The 27,628-nt window shown below is 37.5% G+C and overlaps 1 protein-coding gene across 1 annotated transcript in view; it reads right to left on the bottom strand.

Annotated features, from left to right (window-relative positions):
- Positions 1–27,628, bottom strand: part of IMPG1 (interphotoreceptor matrix proteoglycan 1) — a 134,574-nt gene that overhangs the window by 32,928 nt on the left and 74,018 nt on the right. The window contains exon 14 of the mRNA XM_041747463.1: positions 207–718. Within this exon, the coding sequence (XP_041603397.1) occupies positions 207–718 (512 nt within the window). The remainder of the gene's footprint in view (positions 1–206; positions 719–27,628) is intronic.

Raw genomic sequence — 27,628 nt, 5'->3', positions numbered from 1 at the left:
GTCTGCCGGAAGTGTCCACCGCAGAATTTAACTTGCTTATTGGATCTGATTCCATCCCCATACTTTAGCTGAATGCCTTCAGTAATAGCTGTGTCAGAGGCTTTTCTCTTCCAACATTCATTGCTCAAGACAGCCAGTAATTATACTATAAAGGAACAACAACAAAAGAAAGGACATGCAGGGAAATGGAAGCAGTGCTTACTCACCAGCTGTGTGAATTGCTGTTCCAGAGCTTGGTACTCTAGAGAGCTCTTGTTGAACAAGTTGTTGGAGAAGGGCATGTTAGCGACTCGCAGACTGAAGAACACGACCAGTTCTTGGCCCTTGGTGGCAGTGGTCATAGAGCTAGTGGTGAGGTACTGTAAAGCTGGAGTAGGAGTGGTGTTCTCCAAGAAAAGACCTGGGGTAGAAACATACCCACTCAGTCTTGGTACCTCAGAGGAGGCAGGAGTGTTAGTTAGATCCATTATGTCTAAGTCTCTCACTATATCTTGGCTGCCTAAAGATGCAGTTGAACGTGAAATTTCCAGAGCTGATTGGCTGATGGAAGAATAGTCATTCGAGGGGATGGTTCGTCCTGGGATTAGTACTGTCTGGTCAACGGGCATTATGTCTGTGGCACTTTGACCAGTCAGAGAGAAGATGCTTGATGCAGTGAAGAAAGGTAGAGTGTCTGATAGCGAAGCAGAGGCCTTAGCAGGTGGAGACCAAGAACTGTCTGTGGAAAAAGCTTCTGAGTCCAATTCATTATGTTCAAGCATTTCCCCCAAAGAATGGAAAGCAAAAAAGGAAATCCAAAGTTAGACTTAACTTAATTGCATTGATTTTTTTAATGTCATATTTTTAAAGAAGGAATTCGTATAGAAAGAATAGGCAGCCCTGTGTCCAAACCTGGGGAGAGAGAGGGTGGATTTCTGTACTCATTTAATTCAGGGCTAAATAGTTCCAGATATAGGAGCCTAAAAGACCACCAGTAACCTAAAATTTCTGCTTAGCCAGAAACAACACACCTAGGGACCAGCTGGTAAAAACTGACTAGGTCACCAGGTGGTGCCAAAACACAGATGGCATTAGAATAGATTTGGATCCCACATTACCATCTGGAACTCTTAACCAATTAGCTATGCAGTGTGGGTCCAGAAATTTTATTCACCTTCCAATCATGCAAGCATGCATCTTATGCATTTGATTTTTGGATCCAAGTTATTTCATTTTGGTAGCTTTACCACTTAAAATTTAAATTATGCTTTTCCAAAATTAGATAATCTGACTTGCTGATTTGCAAAATAGTTTGGAGAAGGTAAAGATGTAGGTGATACATAAAATTGAGCTTTATGTTGGCCATACAGATTGTTAAATTGATAGCATTTAAAGTTTTGTTGTTTTTTTCACTTTTACATGAGTATACCTTGGTAATTTCTACCAGTACTTTGCATTTCTTCCTTGGGTAGGAACACATTGATCTACTAAAATCTATCCTCTTTTTGGTGCAAAATTAAAATCAGTACGTATTTATGAACTAAGAAAGTGGCTATATGAAACTTTCAGATAAAGAGATTGGTGGGTTATTAAAATATTCCAATAAACCTAAATCCAGAGCCACTGACAATATTTAAGGCATTAGGTAGATCAAAACAAGGAGCTTTCTGTGATTACTTCAGTGGCATTTTGGCAAATATGTGGGAAAGCTGTGTTGAAATCCAAATGCTAAGCATGATGAATGGACTGTCTGGATGCAGATATAATCTTTGGACTCTCAGCTAATTTACTAGAGTGCAATCACCCAAACTGAAACTCCAAGTGATAAACAGCTCTGAAAGGTGGAATCATATTACTTTTATTAGTTTCTTAAAATAAAACCTGCCTGTTGGTGAACTGTACCCAGATTTCAGAAAAGTACCCTCTTTTCTCTCACCTAGGGAGAATGCCTAGGCATGTTTGCCAATACTTATTCAATTGTCAGAAATGATGATTTCTAACATCCAGGATCTCTCTGGATATACACCTGTAGTTTTATTCAAGCTTTCATTGCCATAGACTGATGTTTGTATCTCCCCCAAATGTATATTTGAAGCCCTAATCTTCAATGTGACAGTATTTGGAGGTGGGTCTTTGGGAGGTAATTAGGTCATGAGGGTGGGTCCATCAAGAATGCAATTAATGCTCTTATAAAAGGAGACACAAAGAGATGATCTCTCTCTGTTACATGAGGCTATGGCAAGAAGGCAGCCTTCCGCAAAGCAGAAAGGAGTACCTCACCAGGAACCAGATCAGCTGGCAGCCTGATCTTGAGGTTCCCAGCCTCCAAAACTGTGAAAAATAAATTCTTGTATAAGTCCCTCAGTTTCCTTTGTTGCAGCAGCCTGAGCTATGACATCCATAGAAAGATCTGGGACGAATAAATGAAAGGCTACAAATACTATCAGTGATTTGATTTGACTTCTTTGTGTCATGGGGAAATGCATATGAACTTGTGTTGCTATGATGTGGTCTTTCTGCTCCTCTAGATGATAAGGGTCTAGAAAAAAGCCCAATGACAGATATCTTCATTCTGTTCCTGGGCCAGTATCTTATTACTCACGCTTTTGTTACTAGATAGACTTAAGCCAGATTAAAATAGTCTGCTGCCTTAATGTCATCAACCAATACAAGTGAATTTCTAATCCCTTCCCTTTGTAACATCTTAACAGTAATCTTTTACATTCAAAATAAACCTAAGCAAGTTCTTTCACTTGATAGAACAGTTGGCTATTTAAATGTAGGGTTGCTAGATAAAGTACAGGATTCTCATTGGAAAATACACTAAAAAAATTATTTGTTGTTTATCTGAAATTAAAATTTAGCTGGGGATCTTGTATTTCTCTTTGCCGAATCTGGCAGTCCTATTTAAGTGCGGTTGTATAAGACTCCCTCTATTCTCTCTTAGCTTGAGATTGAAACTATTAAGGCTATGGCTAATTCTTTTGAAATAAAAATATTGTCAAACCTCATAACCACTTATAAATGGGTTTTAAACAACTATGTTTTCATTTGATTCTTAAATAAAAATTAGACACGGCAATGACACAGGCCATTTCAACATTAAGTTTTTCACACTGCAACAGAGAAGTCAAGCACTAAAAGCCAAGGCTATTTATTTTATCATGAGGTATGCAACATAAGTAGACTGAAAATAACTTGACATTTGGCTGTTATGCTACAGTGCATGTATAGTTCCTGTGAGGGTGTTCCTGTGTTTTTATGTCAGTGTGCCTGGTGGGGGTGCTGGTTAGAATTTCAGCTGCTGGGTGTAGAGGAAATGGCTAGTTTGGTCATTTTCTGGGCAGCAGACCTGTCCAAAAGTAAAGGCCACAGATAAAATGGTCCAAACCAAAATATACGAACTCAGGTTTAGCAGAAACCCACAGTGAGAGATGCAGGTAATGGGTGAAGATGGGCACACTGAGGGTAGCCAGGAGTCCTACTAGTAGCCAAAGGAAGGCAAAGCAGATGATGAGCAAGGTGTGAGGGACAAGTACAGTTGAAAGAATATTTTAAATGCTTCTAGGAAAAGATACACATGCTATAAACATCGAGTGGCCATCTATTTTATGTTTAAAAATCTAAAAAGAGATTCCACAATCTCTTTTAGATATTCAAGTGGCATCAACAGCACTTTCTTTTTTTAAGATTTTATTTATTTCTTTGATGGGGGAGAGAGAGAGAGAGAAAGAGAGAGAGAGAATGAGGGAGAGACAGAAGGTACAAGCAAGGGGAGAAGCAGGCAGGAAGAGTGGGAGAAGCAGATTCCCTGCTGAGCAGAGCACTGGCCACCGTGGAGCTCGATCCCAGGATCCTGGGATCATGACCTGGGACCATGACTGAGCCATCCAAGTGTCTCAACAAATTCTTAATTCTATATCAAACAAATCCATTCTTATTTATCATAACAAGAAAATTATTTCCTTCCTTTTTGGCATAGTATAGGGATAGGAAATAAGTATTTATTATACATTCATTCAACAGATAGATATTGATAGTCTGCTATGTGCCAGGCATTGTTCCAGGTACTGGAATACATCAGTGAACAAAACAGACAAAAGTTCTGGCCTCGAGGAACTTATTGTCTAGTGGAGGAAGACAGAAAGTAAACAAACAATGGGAAATGTATAGTATACCAAGTTGTGGTAAGTGCTATAGAAATAAAGTTAAGTGGGAAATGGTGTGAGAATGTTGGGTTGGCAATTTATATAGAGTGGTCACTGGGAATATAATATTTGAGCAGGACCTGAAGGGGTAAGAGAGTTTAGCCATGCAGTAAATGCAAATGAGAAAGCCAAAGGAAAAAGGGTGTCTTTAATGTTTCAGTAACAGCTGGCTGGGAGGGCAGCATGGCTAGAATGGAGTTCTATACTATCCATCAACTGTGAGGGTGACCAAAGATATTTTCAAATACTCGAAGTCTCAAAAAACCCCTCCTAGGCACCCTTTCCTAAGATGTTTTCACATAAAATGATGGTAAGCCAAGTAGAAAGAAATGGGATACTGAAAAAAACTTAGGGAAATTCTCTGAAAGGTGGTAATAATGGGGTCTAACGGGGAGATAGGTACCACCGATGTCTCAAGAGACAAGTATATGGAATACTTGTATAATCAAACCCTCTCCATTGTGGCAAATTATTTACCTTGACAAAACTGCTGGAAAACGTGCTCTACAATATAAGAGAGTAAACCTAGAGAGAGAAAGCCTGAGATCTAGGGACCAGGGAATCCAACCCAGTAGGAAGGCCAAGGAAATTCTAAAGATGATAGCAAAGGAGAGTCCCAGGTGACAGCTGTTGAAAGGCTTAGAGAGTAGCAATCTAGAAAGAAAGAGAAGAGGGTCTCTGAAAATTGTAAGTGATAAGTTACCTGATGAGGAAAAATATGTTGGAAAATTCATTGGAAAGTTAGGGAATAGTTGACATTAAATACAAAGAAAACTAAGGAAATAAAAAAAATCAAAGAAAACATCAACTCTAAGAAAACAGAAAGGAAACAGAGCAAACAGGTCAGTTGTGAATATATAATGTAAATGCTGAATATTGATTTAATTATAGTTATCATCTTTGAGAAGATTAGGTGGAAGCAGAAGAATGGTTTTGTGGGAAACTTAACATTTATTTACAATAATAGAAAGACAATAAATGATATATAAAACTGATGACTCAAAAGATACATATTATTTAAAATTATAGGAAGAGTAAATACCAGAAGAAATAGCTAATTGAGGTAAGAGACTAGTTTTGGTAAGTGGGACTACACAGTGGGGAGGTGTGAGAGACAGGGAAAATGCTTAATTTGTCAGAACACTTTAATGTGACTTGACTTAAAAAAATTAAGTGCTTTATTTTGGGATAATTGTATATTTAAATGTAGTTCTAAGGAATAAAAGAGTGACATTGGTAAAATGGCAGAGTAAGAAACGCCAAAAGTCAAGTTGTCCTTTACATTCTAAAGTTACAGCTAGTAAGTAGTTGTGATATAATAAGAAATCTATATTTGGTCTCTGCCTCCAGTTCCTAACACAGAACACCTAAGTCCCTTATAATTTCCTGGGTGATAGGAGTATCTTTTGTTCTAGTGAGGTGATTCCTGGTGGGTTCCTATATAGCTGCATCTTTATATCCTTTGATAAACATCTTCCCATTTCCCCCACCTCCTGGCTCCTGGTAACTACCATTGTGCTCTCTGTGTCTAGGTATTTGAATTTTTAAGATTCCGCATACAAGTGAGATCATGCAGTTTTTTTCTTTTTGTGTGTGGCTTATTTCACTTAGCACAATGTCCTCCAGGTTTGCCCATGTTGTTGTAAGTGGCAGAAGCTCGTTTTTAAAAGCTGAATAATAATCCACTGCATATATCTATAGATCTATCTACCTTTATATCACAAATTCTTTAATCATTCATCCACTGAAAGATATTTATAGCTGGCTGATCAGAAGTGATAAGTGATAGCCTGGGACTTGCAACTGGCATCTGAAGTGGGGGGCAGTCTTGTGGAGCTGAGCCCTTACCCTGTGGGGTTTGTACCAACTCTGAGCAGAGTGGTTAGTGTCATACTGAATTGTTTGACAGCCATGTGATGTCTGAAGAGTTGGAGAATTGGTTGATGTTGAATAACCGCTCCGCACATTTGAGGTTAAAAGTATTGTGAATGGAGAAATAGTTTTCCTTTTAATAGTTAAGCCCTTAGGAACTTTTGCACCCGTGAGCCCTCTTAAAACAATTATCTCATTATATCTTCCAGCCAACTCAAAGATAAAATAGACAACTCAGAAATGTAGAAGCTGTAGAAGGTGTGAGAGTGAGGTTTAAATTCACTTAAATATGGAAATCTGCCTAAGGAGCCATAAGAGGTGTGATTGCAGAACCAATTCTAAACTTATGAAATGTGACAATTGTAAAATACTCACCTAACTACCAAAACTTGTGATGTGGGGGAATGAAGATGGCTGGACTATGAGTGTTTTGGTAAATTTATCTTTCATAGCAGTACACCGAAAAATACTGCCTAGTATTGATACAAATAGTGTAAATGATAATAACTCCAGATTAATATTTTAGGTAATCTTCCTTTAGGGATCTCTTAAGAATGAATATGTCATGAGGTAAGGAAACACTTATCTGCAATTCAGCAATTTCTTGCATGTCATTTCAACTTCTTTTTCTCCTATTAAAGTCAAGTAAAATTAAATGCAGTCCATTTTATTAGAATGACATTGCAGAAAAATTCCATCTTTGAAAAAGTACTTTTATCTACCCTTTTATCTTTTTAATTATATTGAGTGATATCTGAAATGATAGGTATCCTTTAATTATTTCTCAGTAGCAAAATTTTAACATTGTTATTTCACTTACTTTTTTGGGTAATTTTCTTATCCTTTAACATTTAATTTAATTTAATTTAATTTAATTTATTTTTTTGAGAGAGCACACACACATGTGAGGGTTGGAGGCAGAGGAAGAATCTTTTTTAAAAACTTTATTTTTAATTTTTATTTAAAATTTTTTTAAAATTTAAGTTCCATTTAGTTAATATATAGTGAATTATTAGTTTTAGGGTAGGATTTAGTGATTCATCCATTGCGTGTAACACCCAGAACTCATTACATCAAGTGCACTCCTTAATGCCCATCACCCAATTACCCTATCCGTCCACCCATCAGAGAGAGAATCTTAAACAGGCTCCATGCTCAGCCTGGAGCTCAACCTGGGAATTGATTGCATGAGCTTGGATCATGTCCTGAGCCAAAATCAAGAATCTGATGCTTAATCAACTGAGCCACTCAGCGCCCCTGGTAATTACTATTAAAAAAAAAACCCTATTGTTTAGTCATTCAACATAAATATACACTTATTGTTTTTCTCATAGATATATTTTGTAAACCATAGATTGAAAACATAGCTTCATGGTTATCTGGGATAAATGTGAAATTTCAAATGTATCTGTATTTTAAGTAAAAGTCTTAAGCAGAGCCACCAAAGAAGCAAAATATTTTACTATCAATTCTTTATTGTCATTAAATTATTAGCAATAGTGTTAAATAATATTAATTTACATTAAATAATATTAACATTAATAAAGTTAAATAGCATCTGGATTAAAACTGAAGCTGGTAAGAATCTTAATTTGTAAACCCTGGGGAACTTCATTGCATTTTTTTACTATTTTAGTTAGATATTTCTGTGAGGTTATGCCTCAAAATCTAGTCTTAGAATCTTGGGAGGTAGGATTGAGGATGGGATAGGAGGAAACTAAAATTTATTTGGCATCTGTTATGTTCTAGGTAGCATACAGGGATATTAAAAAAAAATTCTCCATTTACTTTAAGCCATTTTATGTTTTCCCAACTGATTATACACTCTGCATTTGCTTCTTGATGTGAATTATTGGAGTCTTGAAGTATGTGTCTGATTATGGCTTCTCAAATGATTTAACTAGGTAATTAAAGAGAGGTAGCCCAAGGCTACAAAGATGAGTGTCCCCTCAATCAGTGGTCATCATTAGAATGAAATATGCATGTTTATGTATTCTAGCATGATGCATTCCTCTTTCCAAATTATCAACAAAAGTACTCTTTTTTAAAAATTTATTACACTTTACCTTCACTTAAAAAAATGCTGAATTTGGGATGCCTGGGTGACTCAGTGGTTGAGCGCCTGCCTTCAGCCCAGGGCGTGATCCTGGAGTCCCGGGATCAAGTCCCACATCAGGCCCCCTGCATGGAGCCTGCTTCTTTCTCTGCCTGTGTCTCTAACTCGCTCTCTCTCTCTCTCTCTGTGTCTCTCATGAATAAATAAATAAAATCTTAAAAAAATGCTGAATCCGAGAAATCTTATTATACTTAAACTCTGCCTTATGTAATATAAAACTACAGACCTCAGAACTGCAACATGTCTGATTACTTTCTCTCTTCTCTGTAACATATCTCTAATAACTTTCAATTTAAAATCGGCCATATATGAGGAAATTGTGAGGATGCATTTGGAAAAGGAGCTCATCTATGTCTTTTCCTCATTTGTTAATGGCCTTAATGAAATTTTTGATTGTCTGCTCTGAGGAAATAAACATTTTGGGACAAATGAAGTAATTGTTATATGGATATGACATGCAGTGATGCTGTAGCTTTTAACAGCATGCCCATAATTCAATTCTGAATGGCTTTTGAATTATTTATTCCAAGATTATTGAAGAGGTTGTGTTTTTCTACCTCTGGCTTGCAAAGTGAAATAATCAATATTTTCCTCTCTATTAATAACTTCATATATATCTAAGAAAATAATAAAGATTCAGATAAAATAAAATGTGAATTTGGGAATGTGGAAAGAGCACAAAATATTACATGGTAGGCAGTAGGCAGCCTCTAATATGGTCATTGATGACCCTCACTTTATTTTATTCATATCCCTGTATAGTCTCTCCTATATGCATAGAACTGAATTCTACTGAATACTTACTATGGAGGAAGTGATTAAAAGGTTCTGTTACCCAATTTCAATGAGAAGGGAGTTTCCCCACACCATCAACCAATTCTCTGATGTCAGCTGGGTGTACGACAATTCAACTCAATTCTGATACCGTCTACCTGGAAATAGTACCAGCTTCCACATGTTAAGGGCTCAGCCACAAGACTGTCCTCCATTTCAGATGCCATTTGTAAGCTCAGATTGTTACCTGTGCTTCTGACCCACTGGCTACATATTGGAGGTTCCAAAACCCCTCCCTAGGTTTAATTTCCTACAGTGGCTCACAGAACTCAGGAAACCTACTTATTCACTAAATTACCAGTTTATTACAAAGGCTCTTATAAATCAAGAGCCACATGAAGAGATACATAGGGCTACATCCCAAACAAAGGAGCTTCTGTCTTTGTGGAGTGTGGAGCCTAGCATGATGGCATGTGGAAGCTTTCTGGCTCCCGGACCCGTAAGCTCTCCAAACCCTCTCTTTTTGTTTTTTTATGGAGGCTTCATTACATAAGCATGATTGATTAAATCATTGACCACTGGTGATTGATTCAATGCCCAGACCTTCTTGCTTCCCAGGAATCAGGGACTGGGACTGAAATTTTCATCCTTATATTCATGATTGTTTTCCTTGGCAACAAGCCCCCATCCTTAGGTACTTTCCAAAAATCAACTCATCTACATAAACCTAATTGTGGTGAAAAGGGCTTGATAGGAATCAACAAGATACCCATTTTACCTTTATGTCTTTGAAGTGATTTTAAGAACTGGGGACAAGAGGCGAAATACTACAACAAGAAAAACTCCCATTGCTCTTATCACTCAGGATAGTCCAAAGATTTGGGAGCTGCGAGCCAGGGACTGTGGATGAAGACTAAATATATATATGAGAAATGTTTTGATTATCTGAATGACTAAATATATATTTCCTGTAAATCACAATATTACAATGATATATGATTATGAGGCTAGGTCATAAAAGATGTTTTTCTTCTACCTTTCTCTCTTGAGTCAATTATCATGGAGGGAATCAGCTGCCATGTGGTGAGGACACTCAAGCAGCCATGTGGAGAGGCCCATATGAAGAAGAACTGAAGTCTCCCTGTAGCTAATTTGCCAGCTATGTGAGAAAGTCACCTTGGAAGTAGATCCATCAGCCCCTGCCAAGTCTCTAGAGGTCTGTAGAGAGTCTGTAACCTTGGTTGATATATTGACTGCAACCTCAGGAGAGACCCTCACCCTGAGCTACCCAACTAAGTCACTTCTTGATTTCTGACCTACAGAAACTGGGAGAGATAATAAATGCTTCTTGTTGCTTTCAGCCACTCAGTTGTAGAGTAATGCAACAATAGGTAACCAATACACCCCTTAAAGATCCAGAATTGCAGAATTTTAGGTCTGCCAATTCTGACTCTGGCTTTTATTGGAATACCACAAAGAATCTTGCTTTTGGTTTAGAATAATTATTTTGAAACATGCCTTTCTTATTTTACAGAAATGTATCATAATTTACATAAGATAGGCAGAAAGATTATATCAGTATTCTGATCTGCACTGGGGACATTAGATACCAACTTACTGATAGTTTTAGAACAGGGTATGGGTTTGTATTTATGGTATGTAGAGGGGAAGAATGAGTAGAAAGGACAGAAAAAGGATTATATATTCAGAAACATGGTTTCTAAGATTGGTTTTGCCATTCTGAATTTCATTTACCTAATCTAGGTCGCAATAGGCAACCTCCATTCCAGGTGTTCCAAAACAATCAATGCAATACCTCCTTTTTCTAACAAATACTTTGTAATGCCACCTTTATGACCCTGAAGTGACCTTAATCAAGAATAAAACCTAGCTACACATACTTCCAAAAAAGTCAATGCATTGTTCAAACTGTGACAGAAAGGAGAAATAAACAGAAAATAATTTATTATACTGTAATGTGAATTTCAAAAGGCGTTACAACACCCATAAGACACAATAAAGTAGTTAGAAGCCTGTACTTATATGTAAATATCTATAAATATCACTCTGGATTCCATAGCTACAAAATAGACTGATTTAGCTGTTGTACTGGCAACATAAATACTATGATCACCGCTGTCATAAGAGAAGTGATTTTCTGAAATGATGGTTGACACTTAGTAAAGTTCAAACAAAACAAAATACAATCTCCCTTTAATTTACGTATTAGTTGCATTCCTAGGTTAAATTAAAATTTTGCAAAATACACTTTGCAAATCATGTGAAAAAAGTGTCAGGAAAAAATGTGAACCATGTAAGTGTCTTATTTAAGTGTAACTTCCAGGTTATTTGATTTATAGGGGCTTGCACCTTCTATTGCTTTGCAATCTGTTAGTTGTAGGATGCCCATAGTAATGCAAATTATTGTCCATAGAAAGGCAAAGGCTTTTCATCAAGTGAAATAAAATTGCTTATTTCCCTGTGGATATTCATCAATTTGCATATGCTGGTAAATTTATTTCCTCACTTTTTTGTTTTTTTGGAGAAGGCATCCAGATTTGAACTATCCTCATTTTTAATTGCTGATCATGTGTTGTTTGAACTCTCTTTCAAACTGGTGATAGCATCTTGTTTCCCCAATAGTTAATTTGTTAGGCACAATCTTTGACACATGTTCATTTTATAAATGTGTAAGAGTCATGATTTTACCTTTTTTAAAAAGACTTTATTTATTTATTCATGAGACACACACACACACACACACACACACACACACACACACACACACAGGCAGAGACACAGGCAGAGGGAGAAGCAGGCTCCAGGCAGGGAGCCTGTGGTATACTGCCCCCATGATAATTACTGCTGACAATGCTGAACTTTAACCTGAGTTTTACCAGAAAACTGCAATGGTTAAGAAACCTTCACCTCAACCCGCTTGCTTTCTGAAACCTCCCCACCACCTTTTGTTCTGGGAGAGGGCTAACTACAAAGAATCACTTTTTCTCATAGGATTTAGGTAAGACTTGTCTACTTTTTCCCATGACTCCTATAAGGCTCACAGATGACCCCCTGGTTTACCTGCCTCTATAAAACTCTACTCACCCTGAGACAATAGGGATGGACCTATAAGGTATTATACTAAATGAAATAAGGTAGACTGAGAAAGACAAATATGGTATTATTTGACTCTTATGTGGAACCTAAAAACCAAAATAAATGAATACACGAAGAAAAAGCAGAAACAAACCTATAAATAAATACAGAGAACAAACTGATGGTTGCCAGAGGGGTGGTTGGTGGGGTGTTGGGCAAAATGAGTGAAGGAAAGGGGTAGATATAGGCTTCCAGCCATGGAATGAATAAGTCATGGGAATAAAAGGCACAACATAAGGAATATAGTCAATGATACTGTAATAGGGATGTAACAGGACAGATGGTAGCCAAGCTTGTGGTGAACACAGCATAATGTATAAACTTGTCAAATCCCTGAGTTGTGCACATGAAACTTTTTTTTTTTTGTGCACATGAAACTTATGTAACATGTGTGTCAACAACAACCCCATCCATACTTTTCTTTGAGACATTCCTCATTAATGAATGTTCTCCCTACTGTATCAGTGTGAATAAAATTGTGTCCTTAATTATTTGGTATAATTTGTTTTACACACTGTTCTAATAAGCTCTAACTTTACAAATTATATGTATATATGCATTCTTCATTGATTCCCTAAACCAATCATTCCTGAGTTATTGAACATCTACTATGTTCTATTATAAAAGGGTGATTTAAATTAATTGCTAGTGATATTTTATGATTATTTTAAAGTTATGTTGGCTTTAAGCCAAGGACTGGAGCAGCAAACCCAGGAAAAAATTTTCAGTTAATCCGATGATCTTTTTTTATAGACAATCAGTGGAATCATTGTTTGATAATTTCCTGGAATCTTGTTCTCTAAAGTTAAGTTTTCTGTATATTCAAGAAAGCATGGAAGAAGAGTAAAAATGCCCTGGACTTGGAATGTTTGAATATTTGATTCCCATTCACTTTTAGTTCACTCAACTCATTTAACATTTAACATTTAACCCAATTTATTTAACTGAATTCATTTAACAAATGTTTATTGCATATTGATATGTGCCAGGCATTTTGCTAGGTCATAATAATGGCTCTTATTTTTTTTATTAGTTGGTACATATCAGGCACAGTTCTAAGCATTAATTAAATCTTCACAAGAACCCCATAAAATAAGGACTCATGACCATTGCATAGATGGAAACTCAGGTACAGATAGAAGTTAAATAACTTGCCCAGGGCTGTAAGTGGTTGAGCTGGGGTTTGGAGATACATAGACTCCAGAACCCATCTTCCTATACTGCTGATGCCGGGTGATGAACACAACAGACCCAGCCCTTGTCTTCAGGGAGCATTCAATCTTCAAGCATTAACTATCTAATCACAAATATGCCGAGTGCTGTGAAAGAGGACACTCAGAGTGTTTTGGGAGGCATAAAAGGGATCTGTGTTTGTGAAATGAAGCTGGTAAGAAGATCTACTCACTTGGCTTTAGGGATGTGGTGAGGAGCAAAGCCAAATATGATATAAGAAAGCAAAATTTAGCTAGTGCAATTCTTCAAACCATAAGCTGTGCTCACTTGCAGAAAACAAACTGGTGTACTTGGGAGATGCCAGTCTGGCTTCAGGAGAGAGTCTCTTCAGAGAATGACCTTAAACAATTTTGATTGTGAATTGCTAAGATCAAAGTAAGTGTTATTTTAAAAAATAAGGCAAATATTTCAATGCAAATTTGAAAAACTATTTACTTTGCAAAAAACTTTCAAAAGAATATCATAAAAATACTGAAGGTATGTTTAATGAGGATTTTCTTTTTTTTTTTTTTTTTTTTAAATTTTATTTATTTATGATAGTCATACAGAGAGAAAGAGAGAGAGGCAGAGACACAGGCAGAGGGAGAAGCAGGCTCCATGCGCCGGGAGCCTGATGTGGGATTCGATCCCGGGTCTCCAGGATCGCGCCCTGGGCCAAAGGCAGGCGCCAAACCGCTGCGCCACCCAGGGATCCCCTAATGAGGATTTTCTTAATTGCAATAAATATTCAATAGTTTTTTTTTTAATATTCAATAGTTTAAATGAAAATAAAGTTGATTTAAAAGTCAAGCATACACTATTTATTTATTTATTTATTTATTTATTTTAAGCATACATTTTAAAGGATGATCAGAGACTTGGTTTTTATGCACAGTTGTTTTTCTACTAGTCAGTGAAAGAAATGCAGTATGGATTGGAATTTTCAAGGGATGCTGCATTTTCTTTTGAGAAGGTAGGAAGCTATAAAATCACAAGTGAGGGCAGCCCAGGTGGCTCAGAGATTTAGTGCCACCTTCAGCCTGGGGCGTGATCCTGGAGACCCGGGATCGAGTCCCACATGTGCTCCCTGCATGGAGCCTGCTTCTCCCTCTGCCTCTCTCTGCCTCTCTCTCTCTGTCTCTCATGAATAAATAAATAAAATCTTAAAAAAAAAAATACAAGTGAATCAGACTTAAAATGGAGTATCTCTATTAGCTTGGAAATGCTTGTGCCAGTAAGGTATGTTCCCTGAAGGTAGAGCCTGGGTCTTTCATTTGGGAGCATCTTGAATAGAGCACTTTGCACAAGCCCAATCATGACTCATGTTTGATCTGTGAATGAGAAGCTGGCAACCAGAGGTCAGTTAGTGATGGTCGGTCCCTGGTGTGTGCCAACTTCCTGAAGCAGAGAAGATACATTATGAAACAGGGTCTGGCCATGCTCTAAGCAGATCCATACAAAATGAATTCTGTTCAGAGTATATCTCTGATGCCCTAAAAAAAAGTTAATGTAGTTTAGTTCATGCTGGGAAAAATTGTGAATGATTGTGAAATGAGTTTAAAAGATTATTAGGTGTCTTGTCAAGAAAATACCAAGCATCATCTAGCAGACCTTTGAAGGTTATACAGTTTTAGAGGGTTCTGTGCTTTTTGTGGTCCTTGAGCTGTTTGATAACTCTATAAGCTATAGATAACTAATGGTAATGCAAATAATTCTAGTCTTCAGAGATGCAGGCAAATTTTTGTTTGGATGGAGATGCCAATGGTTTCTCTTCTATTGAAGAGATGATTCTAAACATTGTATTTTACTGCTGGGTGGATTTGACAAGTTTTGTGCCAATTTGCAAATTTGTGCCAGAATTCTTGATTGCCTATATCATGGGTTGGCAAATTTTTTCTGAAAAGAGCCAAATAGTAAATATTGTAGGCTGTATAGGTCCTGTGGTCTCTATTGCGACTATTGAACTATGCTGTTATAGAGCTAAACCAGTAAACCAGTAGGCATGGCTGTCTGTGTGTGGTGAAATGGAATTTCATGTAATTTTCACATGTCATAAAATATTACAATTCTTTTGATATTTTCCAACCATTTGGAAATATGAAAACCATGCTTTTCTTGCAGGCTGTACAGAAACAAGTAGTAGGCTGGATTTGGCTCACAGGACTGTAAGTTTGCTGATCTCTGGCTTATAGTTTGTCTTTTTTTTTGGATTCTTCTTTGAACCAGTTGAAACACCTTATTTGTTCCCTCATTAACTAATGAGTTAAGTAAAATCTTTGACAATGTGTTCACTTTATATTTGAGTGAGAGTATTGATTTTACCCCTTTAAAAATTTCTTCTTTTTTTTAAGATTGTTCAGGGGAGAGAGAAAGAGGGAGAGAGAGAGAGAGAGAGAGAGAGCAGGGGAGGGGCAGAGGGAGAGGGAGACAAGCAGACTAGACTCTTTGCTGAGTGTGGAGCCCAATGCAGGGTTTCATCTCAGGACCTCAAGATCATGACTTGAGCTGAAATCAGGACCTCAAGATCATGACTTGAGCTGAAATGTGCTCAATTGACTGAGACACCCAGGAGCCCCTAAAAAAATTATTCTTTAACATTTGCCAAAGGCAGTTAATGGAATTCAATTTGGAGAACATGAATCTAAAGACAGATTTCCTGTCCTGAGAATATATTACAGTCCTGGAAAGTTTTAAGAACTTTATCAATATCTGGGGCCCTTTGTAAAGGAATTAAATTAGACCTTTAAGAGAGGGCCCTTACATTGGTATGTTGGAAAAACTTTTCAGAGCATTCTAATGTGCAATCAAGACCTAGAACCAGTAAATTTGAGGAAGTCATATTAAAAAAAAAATCTTGGTAAGGGGTGTCTGGCTGGCTCAGTTAATAGAGCATGTGACTTTTGATCTTAAGGACATGAGTTCAAGCCCCATGCTGGGTGTAGAGCTTACTTAAAAAAAGAAAAAATGAAACTGCTAAAACTTTCTTGGCATATCAAAGGCAAATTGTGACTTTATGGTAATCAACATACAATAATAAATAATGGCTAGAACTCCTATGGTATTAATAAGATTGTGTAATCTTTTAATTTACAGTATAATAGAAAAATCCCATAATATAAAAGAAGATTATACATTGGTTTAACTAATATCTTTTTAAAATTTTCCTAATGGTTTGAAAATTGGCAAAATAAGATTATTGTCAAAGACTTAAGCATAAATTTCACTTATGCACTTAAGCATAAAGCTCACTTTATTCCATAAATAATTAAGGTGGACTAAAGACCTACCCAGCAATGCTAATAACAACTTCAAAGTGCTGTGATTTTCCATTCTTTCTCATGGTTTTCTTAGCTTTTTTTTTTTTTTTGAATGGGAAGAGTTGGAGAGTACTTTTTTAAGCAGGAACTCCAAATTTTCCAAATCTCAATGTTTTGAGTGACTTCATGGGGCACTCAGTTATTATGATGGTTTAGCTACAAAATACCAAGTAATTTTATTGCTATCTGACATTTTATACCTTCAATATTTTTTCACATATTTTATTCAAAATGATCCTCAAAAGCTTTAGTAAATATTATAAAAGGTAATTACATTGCATACAAATCTGTACTTTATTTTCCATACCAAACCAAAACTTTTCCTATTATTTAATTTAAAATCAGTTACTTAAATAATAAATACAAACCTTTCTTTGACCTTTTTCTGGACTCTCCCTTCTCTCCTCCCCTTGACTCTTACATTCCCATGCAGTGCAACTAGTCAGCTGCAGCAGGGAGTCTTTGTATCCAAGATTGGGCAATTTTTTTTTCTTTCTCCATCTTCCTTTTAATGAGTCCCAATACACTCTTTCATTTCTGACATATTTTATTTTGCTTTCTTGTCTCTGGGCTCATTCCTTTTTTAAAAAGATTTTACTTGAGAGAGAGTGAAAGAGAGCATGAGCAAGAGGAGAGGGAGAAGCAGACTCCCTATTTAGCACAAAGCCCCATGTGGGACTCTTTGCGGGGCTCCATGCAGGGATAGATCCCAGGACCCTGAGATCATGACTTGAGTGGATGGCAGGTGCTTAAACGACTGAGCCGCCCAGGAGCTCCCTCTGGGCTCATTCTTTAGGTCATTAGTTAACACTCCTTTGAGAAATGAAGTTTTTCTCTACAGACAAAGAATCTGAGGCTGAGAAAATGTAAAAGACCTACTCAAAATTAATTTATGACATAGCATTAAAATTCAATTTTCCTAACATATCCATTTTATTTCCACAAAAAATTCTAAAAGTTGTTGATGTTTTCCTCTTTGCCAGGGCTTTATGCATTCATGTATGTGTACTTGCATTTATTCATCAAAAATCACTGAATATCTACCATCTGCCAGTACTTTCTAAGACATTGGGGCAATAGCAATGAACAAGATAAATATATTCCCTGTCTCAGTGCTTATAGTAGCTAAAAATATGGTAATAGCTTTAATTTATTGATCACCTTTTATGTATGTATGTTATTGTACTTAAGATCTCAGACAAGTTTTAAGGTGCTATCATTCTCACTAAACAGATAAAAAATGAGTTAAAGAAAGAATAAATTCTTAATACAGTATTAGTGATGAGTACTTAATACGGCTGGCAATGGGGCAATATACCCGTGGTGTGTGTGTGTGTGTGTGTGTGCGTGTGTGTGATATATCACACTAAGGTGCTAGATGTAACATATGTGTTGAGGAGTTGGATGGGCAAGGGGTGGGGACATCCCATGAAGTGGTGCTGCTGAACCTTTGTGAATTACATGCTATTTACAGCACAGGACAATGACCCTGCCAAATCAGGGGCACAATGGTTTACTGACATATGATATAAAACAAGAGATAAGCTTTTTACTCTTCAATAAAGATTCTCTAAACCACTTAAGCCACCTTTTTCCAGATGGTATGACTGTCTCAAAGTTCTGGGAGAGGTAGTCTACTGACAATGTCACCAACCCTTTTTCATTTTGGTTAGAGAGAGTCCAGAAGCTGAGATTTGTGAAATCCTTAAGTAAGGAGTCCACAGAAACCTTTTTGTGATGAAAACACAGACTGTAGAAATTTCAAGTTAAGGAAAATTATGTCAGTACACTTTAATACTTGTGAGTCTGGCAAGGTAGCAAAAATCCTTGTAATGTTCTTTAAAATTTTTTAAAAGTAATTTTAAAAAAGATTTATTTATTTGTTTATTTGTGTGTGTGTGTGTGTGTGTGTGTGAGAGAGAGAGAGAGAGAGAGAGAGAGAGAGAGAGAGTACAAGCAGGGGGAGCAGGAAAGGGAGAAGCAGGCTCCTTGCTGAGCAGGGAGCCTGACGTGGGGCTTGATCCCAGGACCCTGGGATCATGACCTGAGCTGAAGGCAGAGGCTTAACCAACCGAGCCACCCAGGCACCCACTGCCCCGTTTATATTCTTAGAAAATTTAATAATAAAAGAGTAATTGAATTTATTAGCAATAAAATTTTTCTTAGAAGAGTAGTTTACCCTGTCAATCCCCAGGCTCTGATGAGGCTAGTGCTGAAATTAATGAGCCAAGTGGAAAAATTCAAAGACTGAATGAAGAGTTAAATTACTTATGATAAGAAAAAACATTTTGAAGCAAGTATGAGAAATGGGAATCTGAGTCCACACTCTATTGAGGGCTTAGCTCCTCAGGTTTCTACCTGAAGAGGAGGTCTCACCAGACATACCTCATGGGTTTCAAGCATGATAGTTTCAGACACAATCATACTCTTATGGAATGGTGAATTTTTAAAAAGACATACCACAAAATGAACAAATTTGAAGGAGAAATTAGGTTGATGAATACTAAAAAGAAGATAAAATAGATATGTGTAAAAGACTAACTTATCCTGATTTAATATTACGTATCAAATCTTATGAAATCTTTTTTCCAGAAAAATTTACATGAGTATCAAGGCATACCAGGAAAAGAAATTAATATACCCAAACACACAGGAAAGGAAGAGAGCAGGGGTACCCTTAAGAAAGGGCAAGGGCTGGGTGTGGGTGGAGAGAGAGGAGAGTCTTGGGTGATTATGGGTTTCCAGCTTGGGCACTTTCATTGGTAGTTGTTGTATTCAGTGAGACAGAGGAGGAAAAGGTTCAGTGTTTTTCATTTATAATCAATTAAATGAGAGAATTAGCTATCCTGTACATCTTATGGGATGATTCAGAAGTGAATTAAATAAAAATACATGAAGGGTCAACTAGGTGGCTGAGTTGGTTCAGTGTCTGACTCTTGATTTTTGGCTCAGGTCATGATCTCAGGATTGTGAAATCAAGCCTAAAATCAGGCTCCCTGATGGATCTGGAGCCTGCTTAATATTCTCTCTCTCCCTGTCCCTCTGCCCCTACCCCACTCTCTCTCATGAACTCTCTCTCTCTCTCTCTCTCAAAAAATAAAAAAATAAAAAAGACATGAAAGAGCTTTGAAAATGTTAAAGTCCAAATGTCAGTCATAGGGGTTGCTGTCACGGTGGAGCAGTAGTTCTCCAAGTGTGCCCATCACCCCCAGCAGCATGAGTCCCCAGAGAGTGTTAGAAAGGAAAGTTTGCTCCAACCCAATCCTACAGAATCAGAAACTCTGGGGGAAGAGCCCAGCAATCTATGTCTCAACAAGCCTTCCAGGGGATTCTGATCTATGGAAATGTTTCAGAACGCTGGTAAAGGAAAGGTTCTATAGGTTATTATGGGAATATTTACAGAGACCCAAGCCCAGCCCAGATCTGCTCCTGAGGAGGCTGTCAGACAACACCGTTCTTCTGCCCTCAAGCCTTATATTTGCTTGATTCACAGGTGCCTCAAAGACTTGAGTCAGGAAGAGCTACATGAACATTTACACTTAATACCAAAATCTGCGAAGTCTGCAAGAGGGGAATTCTTCTTTAGAATTAATTTAATTATAGACAAAGAAATTCATCTTTAGGCAGTAGCTTTGTACTCTGAAGAATAAGAAATTCATAATGTGATCGCACTGAAGTTCCTTTAGAAATGTTCTTCCATTTGACATTTAAAATGCTTTTTATATCAACGAATGCCATTTTGGAAAAAAAATGACATTTCGTGCAGTATATTTATAGAAGTTGTTAAAAAGCAAATACATGTTAAAACACATGTTTGAATTTCCAGGATGTTGTCAATTCAAGCTGGCTAACACCTGTTTTTGCTTATTTCTTAATGGAATATAAATCTCCCATTGGAAGAGAACTAGTTATGATCGTTATTCATAGTTTGGGCCAAGTTATGGCTGCAGAAGATACTTGCATTTCAGCTACTTAGAGCATTCACTTCCTGCCTCAATACATTTTGTAATTTGGTCCTGTAAATACATACTTTGAGGATATTCTTAGAGTTCATCCTACTAGCTAGAGGAAATCATTACATGCAAAGAAGGGAAGAACGAAAGAGACTGGTTCTAAATTTCTGTTTTTTAAAAGATAGTTTAGAAGCATGAACATTTAAAAAAATACTTTAATAGTTCCAGTTGGAGTTATTTAAAAGTCAAATTTCTAACCATTATTCATCCCCAAGTGATCTACAAAAAGCACTTGAACTGCCGTTAGTGCATTTTGTTAATTTCATGTTCTTGGTATTGACAATTACACCTAAAATATGGTAGGTATTTCATATGCTTTCATTTTACAACAGATTTTGAAGAACTCACAAGATTTATTAAGAGTAATGAACTGTGCTTGAAGAAATCATAGCCTAATCACATATTAACATTAACTCATTAAAAAATTCAACTCCATAGGACATTGCAGGTGGTGATGGTGGGGAGAATTTATAGCATCCGGCAAAGGCTGAATGCATACGGAATGTGAGCATTAAGAGAAAATCTGAATAATTCTGGCAACAGCTTATTATTTATTATCTGAATAAAGAAAATGTATTCAAACTCTCCTTCTGCAGTGAAGAATGCCTGAATCATTACTATCTTTCTAAGCAAATCATCTTCTTCTACTTTTAACATTTTAACTATGGTTAGGAGATAAAATATTACATTAAAAAATTACATTAATGAGGTTTACAGTTTGCACCTATGACTCTGAATCAACCAACCATAGCACTCTTTGAGTCTCATTGCCACTAAAAAAAAAAAAAAAAATGGTGGGAACATCTTATTTAAAATCCAAGGATATTATCATTATCATTAACATCCATCCATTTTCTATTACCCATCCACCCCCACCCTCATCCATATATCCATTTATCTGCAGACTGTCTCAGGCAGAGGAAGACAAGATAATGGTTGAGAGTTACTGTAGAAAGATAGAGACTGCTTCAATTCAAGGGCAGCTAAAATGGACAACCATACCTAGATGTCAGCACTAAATGGGAACTATCCTAGGTGACTATACTGTTTATTGATTTATTGAAACTGATAGATTTGGGCACACAAGAAGATATTTCCATGGGAAAATAAGAAATTCTGTAGCAACTTTAAAATTACTTAATACAAGTGAGACAGCCTCCTTTTTATTAATTCAAATAATAAGGAGATAATTCTGAAGTACAATGACCTGTGTATTTGTGGTTCCCACAATATTGGAAGTGGAATGAGTGGATAGCAAGGGCTCATGGTTGATGCTGCGTGAACAATGTTTTATGATGTAACTCCAAATGCCACATTGCTACTTGATAATGGGACACCTTATGAATTGGGCTCTGAGCTCATCCTGGGCTGGGTTTCCCTCAATCATTCCTTGCTCTTTCCTCTCCTTGGTTTCAGGAAAGTGGGACTAGGGCACTAATCCTTATACATGCTATATTTCAGAGTCCTCTGTACCACCTAGTTTCTGGATAGATTTGGTTAATATGAGCACTGGCAGGTAGGGATAGGAAAAAGTGGGGGCTATTTCTTCTCCCTGTGTGCCACAAGTTACTGTTCTGGCAACAACAGTCTCTCCTCTGTGTCTTCAGCTCCCACTGGATTAGGCACTCCAGGCTACCAGCTTCCCCCAGATAAACTGGCTCCTAGATTCTGGTAATAAACACCTGCTGCTTTTATCTCTTTAGGCTAGGGGCAGTAGCAGTGCCTCCTCTTCCTAATCTCTGGGTAACCTCTCTTGTTTGTTTCTCAGCTTCTCTTCTATCTGAGTAACAAATTCCCCATATTAAAGTCCCTTTCTTATAAATAATAGTTTGAACCATTACATACTGCTAATGTTCGACTGTTTTTACCTTTAAAATCGGCAACCTCATGCCTGAAGTAGTTTCTGTTTTTTTTTTTTCTAGTTAGATTCTGACTGCTATGGGTCAACTAAAGAAGGGGCACTTCCCACAAAAAAGGATTTTGAAATTCTGGCTTTGGCAGGGGGATTCAGTGGGCAGAGAGCAAAGGGGCCCGGGACACAATGCTGGGTGAGGAGATAAGGAGCAACAGAATCACCTGGCCAGTCCAGGTAATATGCATTGTGTAGCCAACATTTTCCAGGTGAGACTAGATCAGAGATTATAATCTTAAATAGACGGACTGAGTCATCAGCAAAGGGAAAATAGAAAGCTGATTCCAGAACTCTACCGCAGAGTATTTATATTTCAATGAATGCATGGAAAAATTAATACATTTCTCATCCAAAATAATGCTTAAGTGATTTACAACAAATTCTTCATCATTCTTATAAATGCCCCTGTTTATATTGTTTATATCATTATCTGAACCATTATATCATTATCTGAATCATTAACCCTACCACTCCATTATCTGGCACCAGGATGCTGGGCAAAGCTTGGAGAGCAGTTCTGCTTGTAGAACATGGTTTTAGCAAGATTTAATTTCATGTGTGCAGAGCCTATAGGATCTTAAGGCAAAAGGAAAAATGGGCACCCCTGTATACACTTATCAAAATATCCTCTAATATTTTAATCAAATAGACAAAGTTAATGAAAGCACTACAATCCCAAAGCAGACTATTTGTGAAGCTCCATGTTGTTGCAATCTGTTTATAACCAGGTCAAGCCTTGAAAACCTGCCTGGAGGAGTACACAAGGGGGTCATGCAGGCAGAAACTATGGGCAGACCAGAAATGACTTCATGTCATTCAACAATGCAAGGTTGTAAAATAAGTAATGGTTTATCTTTATTTAAAATTTTGATATTTTGTTCATGGCTTTTTTGCATTTATTCTGAGTTTTTGAAATCTTGCTTTTGAATATGATCTTGATTATAGATTTTTTTTTTTTTTGCTTTCCTTGAAATTTTGTGCCTGAGACTAGTGTCTTGCTCACTGTCTCTCAGATCAGTCCTGCTTGGATCTTATACTTTATACATGCACAGAATGGGTGTTGAGATTAGGTTGAGAGGAAGAAGAAAGAGAAAAGATCAGACAAGTCATTCAGGAATTCATGCAACAGGATTCTAAAGAGTCCTGATATTTCAGGATAGACTGGAGGTCTTAATAATTACTATAATAAGGTCTGAGGAAAAAAGGAGTCCATCAAATCCTGAGAAAATGGGCTTTGAATTGGTGGTAAGGCCACTGAAGACAGGGATCTATATGGAAATCTGCATAAAGATACTTTATTGTAGGGATGCCTGGGTGGCTCAGTTGGTTAAGCATCTGGCTCTCGATCTCGGCTCAGGTCTGATATTAAGGTTGTGAGTTCAAGGCCTCCATTGGGCTCCGCACTAGGCACCCCATGCCATTTTTTTTTTTTTTTTTTTTTTTTTTTTTTTTTTTTTTTTTTTTTTTTTTTTTTCCTTACGGGGAAGCTGTGAGGCCTGAATCAGATACCAAAGGTAAAGTGCTTTCATGCGGCACCTGGGCTGCAAGGGAAGGCGCTAAATGGTAGCTATTATTATTAATAATAAATGCAGGCTGAGGGGTTGCCTAGATGAATGAGCGTCTGGGCAACTTTCAGCCACACGTGCATAATGAATGCCCACTCCCTCCCCATCCTGGCCCCAATAAAATATACACAGGGTCTAAGAAAACCCATTAACTGTGGCTAACTTCATAACAAGGAACCTCACAGCCACAGCCCCTCCGTGACCCTGGCACGGGGATGAATTAGTAACACTCCACTCGCTTCTGGGCTCCAGCAAGGTGCACCCCTCGCTGCGCCCACAGACTGCGTCCCAGGGTGTGCTTAAGTAGGCACTTAAAAAAAATAAAGAATCTTTATTGTAGATCATGAGTTTGCTGAGAAAATTGGAAATTGGAAAAATGGCCTCCGAGTACCAGACAATGACACTTGTAATACAACTTGGTATCACCAAGTAAAGTAGATGTAATAATGAGGGCTAAAAGATAGTATTACAGGGATATTGCTACAAACTGCATACGATGTCACACTGGATCTCTTGTCCATCCTGTGCTTTGTAAGAGGAAGCAAACAATGTGAGCAATGAGGAGAGAAAATGAAGCTTCTCTGAGGAGAAATGAGTCAAGGAATTCATTAGTTTGTGTGTGAAGGCTGCAAACTTAAAAACAAAACAAGCTCACAAACCTACAAAACCCCAGATGATTCTCATGAAAACAAGAGGGTTTCATATCTTTTGTTAATGATGAAGCAATAGATTATTAAATTGCTCCAGAAATGAGACTTTTAATGTATAATTAAATCTCCAAAATATTTTTCAAAATCATTTTTTCTCTTTCTTTTTTTAGCTAAGAATTCAGGGAACTCTTCCATCAGTCATGCCAAGCCAAGGTTCCATTTTCCGTAATGAATATTACGGCAGTTAGAACCCAGGTATCACAGTACTCCTGGGTTTCTGTAGTTATGCCAAACTTCCCTTTTGCCAAAGAAGAAACACTCTCATTGGGAGAGGTGTTGAGTGAAAAGGTTCACCTGGACAAAATGCAGCCAGGCCCTCAGCAAAGGCCTCCTACTCATCTTACCACCTCTGTGATCCCCCAGAAAGATGGGTAGGGTCTCTTCTTTCTGGACTTCAGTCTGGTTCAATATTCTTACTCTCACTTCCATGGACAGTCATTCCAACACTCAGCTTCTTAGAGCAAAGCTGGAATCACTAGTAAAGTTTATAAGCAAGCAAGTTACAGGTACACAGCACAGGATCAGTGTGTCTGTCCATCTTACAAGTGAGTCTGTTTCCTTGATTTAGTTCTGCTTTTCTCCTTTTCCCTGAATGAGGAGGCACTCTCCTCTGATTCTCTCTTTTTTTTAAGATTTTTATTTATTTATTCATGAAAGACACAGAAAGAGAGAGGCAGAGACATAGGTAGAGGGAGAAGCAGGGTCCATGCAGGAAGCATGATGTGTGGGACTCAATCCCGGGACTCCAGGAACACGCCCTGAGCCAAAGGCAGACGCTACACTACTGAGCCACTCAGGTGTCCCCAACTCCTGATTCTTGATCAAGCATTGCTTTCTTGAATTCTTTCTTCCAAGGACACGCTCCAGCTGCAAGTCAGCTTCCCTTCCCGGGGGCCCCTGCATCCCCAGGATTGATGCTTTATCCTTCCTGCCCAGCACATCCCCCTACTGTTATATTCCCAAGATCTCTCCCCTTATTCAGCTTCTCTCTTGCTGCTCTCCAGGTCCTATAGTTAAAACAAGTATTACCAACACTTAAAAGGCCCTTTTAGCTATTTCAGTTGTATTCTTCCTATCTCATTTTCCTTCTTCTGGTCCCTCCTTGTCCTCTCCACTGCCCAGGTCTCCCAGCTGTAATATTTCTTGCTCTATATCTTGAAGATTACAAAGCATCGTGTCCAACTACAGCTTTTTAAATATATTTTAAAAATATTTTGTTTACTTATTTGACAGAGAGAGAGAGAGCGCAAGTGCATGTATGTGCACGACCAGTGGGGAGAGGGAGAGGGAGAAGCAGGCTCCTCAGTGAGCAGAGATCCAGATACTGGGCTCGATCTCAGGATCCTGAGATCATGGCCTGAGCCAAAGGCAGACCCTTAACCAACTGAGCCATCCAAGTGCCTCAACTACTACTTTTTAAATTTAACATTCAAAAGATTAAAACAAAAAGTGGCACACATCATTTGCTTAATACCTTTGAGTCACTCTGACTTTCCAAGTTGAAGAAATTTCCTGAAAGATCATTCAAGAATGTCACAAATATGCAACTGAAAGACCTATGAAAATTAGGGTAAACTCTCATGTAAAGACTCTGATCAACAGGAAATTTGTCATCCTACAGAATGAAGGTTTCGATGGAGAATCTAGAGATAAATTTCCCTAAACTCTAAACGTATTCTTATTCAAAACAACAGATAGATAAATACAAATAGACATATTTATTTATCTTTCTGCAAATGCTTTAATTTGTTCCATCCCTATAAATAAAGTTTGGTAAGTTTTGTAAATGCTGACCTTGGATGATATTTAGTAAGCATTTTATTAAAATTCTTGTGGATTAGCACTTGTTTCAACATTACAAAAAGCATAAATCTAATGTGCACACTCTGGCAAGGATTCTACTTAACCTGACAATACAAAGAACTTGCCAACCAGCATCGGAGAGTTGTTGTTTTTCTACTTCAATCATTGCCAAGCTAGAAAAATAGAGGTAAAAGAAACTCAAAATCCTCTTATTTTTTTTATTTACTCAGTGGTCAAAAGATGTTAATTTTTTTCTGAGATTAATTTCCTGACATTTACATTGCTAAGGCCAGGTGGAGGATAGGACCTGTCACTTTGAGCAGAACTGCCTGACAATTACAAAAGTTTGCCCAGTTATCTGTGTAGACTCCCCTCCTATAAACTGACCACTGCATGTAACTTGTAATCTACTAACATTTTAGAGAAACAGTTTCATCTTCTGAAAAATTAAAAACTAAATCTGGGCGCCTGCTTGATTGGCTCAGTTGATTGAGTGTCTGGCTTCAGCTCAGCTCATGATCTTGAGGTCCTGGGATGGAGCCATGTGTTGGGCTCCCTGCTTAATGGGACATCAGCTTCTCCCTCTCCCTCTGTTCTCCTCCTTCTCTCTCTCTCTCCCTCTTTCCCTCTCCAATAAATAAAGAAAATATTAAAAAAAACTTAAAATTTAAAAGAAACTATTCATGGGAGTTTCTATGCTATGCTGATCATATTATAAACCTATGATTCTCCACAATAGGACCCAAGGTGACATTCTTTCCCCATAGTCTCTAAAGTGACCTAGTCTGCTCCTGGTTACTCTCTGGCCTCAAATCATTTGCATGACCTGTGCTTCATAGTCTCTGTAAAAGTGGATAAAAGAGGGACAGAATCACTTGCATTCCTTCTCTAATTCTATAACCTCGTGTGAGTCAAGATAAGGGGATCCTGAGACAGAGATCCTTATAGCTATGAATGCATCGTATCCTAGTAAGCTGTAAAGTGATAAATG

The sequence above is a fragment of the Vulpes lagopus genome, chromosome 1 (genome assembly GCF_018345385.1).
Source record: "Vulpes lagopus strain Blue_001 chromosome 1, ASM1834538v1, whole genome shotgun sequence".
NCBI classification, from domain to species: domain Eukaryota; kingdom Metazoa; phylum Chordata; class Mammalia; order Carnivora; family Canidae; genus Vulpes; species Vulpes lagopus.
This window is presented reverse-complemented; position numbering and strand designations above follow the sequence as displayed.